The sequence below is a fragment of the Alexandromys fortis genome, unplaced genomic scaffold, assembly GCF_014885135.2.
Source record: "Alexandromys fortis isolate MF-2015 unplaced genomic scaffold, M_Fortis_MF-2015_v1.1 scaffold_307, whole genome shotgun sequence".
NCBI lineage: Eukaryota > Metazoa > Chordata > Mammalia > Rodentia > Cricetidae > Alexandromys > Alexandromys fortis.
In genome coordinates, this window is record NW_026068205.1 from 452,200 (window position 1) to 454,658 (window position 2,459).

At 41.5% G+C, this 2,459-nt stretch overlaps 1 protein-coding gene across 1 annotated transcript in view; it reads left to right on the top strand.

Moving 5' to 3' along the window:
• Positions 1-434: 434 nt before the first annotated feature.
• Positions 435-2,459, top strand: part of LOC126493230 (C-type lectin domain family 2 member D11-like) — a 7,352-nt gene continuing 5,327 nt past the window's right edge. Inside the window, exon 1 of the mRNA XM_050130165.1 lies at positions 435-510. Within this exon, the coding sequence (XP_049986122.1) occupies positions 435-510 (76 nt within the window). The remainder of the gene's footprint in view (positions 511-2,459) is intronic.

Here is a 2,459-nt window from a genome sequence, read left to right on the forward strand (position 1 = left end):
TGTCTTTCTGTTTCGACACCACTAATCAAACATTTCCATGTTAGAACCTGGTGTAAGAGACAGTTTGAATCACTCATAATTGGCTTCAGAATAAATCATCTTTTATTCCCGGAGAGGAGAGGAATGTGTTCACCGACTGTGGACAGTGTGTTTCCAGTTCTCTTCACTCTGTCTCCCAGTCTCTGGATCCTTAGCACACAGAATCCTCTGACCTGGCTCTGGTGCTTCCTTTTTAAGTGATGTTCTCAAAACTCAGAGTTGTAGCAACCTGGGGCTCACCTCTCACATTGTCTTTTGTGTGAGAAAAGGGCTGGCAATTGCAAAGGAGGAGTGTGTGCACAGTGTGGTGATTGCATAGGCAGAGTGGAGACAGACCCGCCCATGAAACTAAAAGGTCATTGCTTCCCTCTCGACGATTTTAGTTTCTATCCAAGATGAGTGCTGCAGAACCTGAAGAGGCTTTTCTTAGCATGCTCAGTACCACAGACCACCTGCAGGAAAAAGAGATTGGTATGTATTTAATGCATATACAAAAGGAACTACAGGAGCAGAGAGCTGCTTGCCGGGACAAGCACAGACAGGGAGGACAGGGGAGCTGAACCTCATGCCTGTGAGCCTGTAACAGTGGGTCTCTTTAGAAACAAAGAAAGCAGACAGGACTTTAGTTAGCTAAGAGGTTGTTACATTATTTATTCTATTACAGCATATAATACTTAAATAGTTCTCACACAGAGAAATGAACAGTGAATTGCCATACAAAAGTCAGAGCATTCTGGTGATTCTCGCCAAGTCCCTGTAGAACAGGCTTGTTTTTCAAGTTTCACTGCAAAGACAAATCAAACAACAACAGCTTTGTAGTGTTCACTGACAGAAGTTGCCTGGGAAGCTGGGGCTTTTGCTTTACAGAGTCACTGTAATGGAAAAACAATATAAGGAGGTGTCAGGAGGCTTGGAGTCCAGACTAAACTCATCCAGGACCAAATCATCTGCATTTTCAGCTGATAATAAATTATAGAAAAGAATATAATGGGTTTTCTACTTCAGTCTTCAGGAAGGAGGCAAAATTGTGTTTCTTGCCTTTTGAAAATGTCTATGTTTTATTATATTTCGCTGTTTTATCTTGCTTTTTTTCTTCTTCCCTGTCCCTTCATTTTATTTTTTTTTTTTTAATTTGGGAAATGATACTGGATTTTGGGAAAACACTACTGTTATTTACCAAATACAAAATTTATGACAAAATATTCACCTTTATCACTTAAACAAAATACTCTCCTAACTAAATCATTATTATTATTTTTACCATCCTCTTATTATTATTTGTATTGTTGTTGTTGTTATCGTTGTTGTTGTTAGATATTTCTATTAAGCCAAACCTCTCTGTTGATGCAAATAATTACAATCAAACCAAATTAAGCCAAATTAAAGGATGCCCATGTTTAATGCAATGCTCCTGGGTGGCCCCAGGAATGCATGAAGAGGAGAAGAAAAGAAAGGGGAGACCATACAGAACCCGGAGACCACATGCTTATTCTCCTGGGGGCAGTTTAAATAGCCTGTGGGAGTGGTTTTGAATTTCCCAGGGCAGGGGTTACCATTTGGTGGGCTTTTTTGACCCTCCCTGGGGAGGGGTCTTATGCCAGGAGCTGGGGTGAAGCTCCCAGCCAAACAATCTGTACTTTTGTATAAAAAGGGGTGTTAGGGAACTGGGGTGGTGCTTTTGACCAAACAGTGCAGGATTTTTGGATAAGGGGGTGCCAACAAGCTGAGATAAAGCCCTTCAACCAAAGTTTTAGACTCCTTGGATAAAGAGGCACTGGCTCCAGTCTGGCTGCTTCCTGTGGGCATGGGGTAACATGGGAGAGGGGAGAGCTGGGAGTTGGTGGGCTAACACTAAGTGAGAGGTGTGGCTGAAGAGGCATCTGGTTTACTGTAATCCTGAAGACCTCAAGTAGCTGTTTCTTGAGGGAGATATGAAGGAAGGTGGCTAGGAGAAAAAAAAAATATTGTAACTATTGGTCCTATGAATGGGGATAGCAGTGGCGAAAAAATATATTGTTATTATTGGCCCTATGAATGGGGCCAGCCATGGGAAGAGTCATTAACTGCCAGAAAGAATGAGACAGAGAAGTGCCCTGGTTATCCAGGTGAGGCTCAGGTGTATAAATGGGATACAATAGCAGATAAAAGCAGATTTTAGTTGGCAGTTATCCTTGATCCAGGAGAATTGGTACAAATGGTGAAGTTTCAGGAACCAGTGAAGGTGTTGGCATTGTCTGGAGAACTCTTTCCTAGTTGGTCTTGGCCCAGACAGCAGGAGTGACCTGTAAAATATGCTAAAAACCAGATCAGCAATGTTTCATTCCTTTGTTTTTTGAGAGATCATTTCTAATATTGCTTCCTAATAAAAACATAAAAGTTATCTTCCAACTGTGCTGTGGGAGGCTTTAGATTTTATAAGG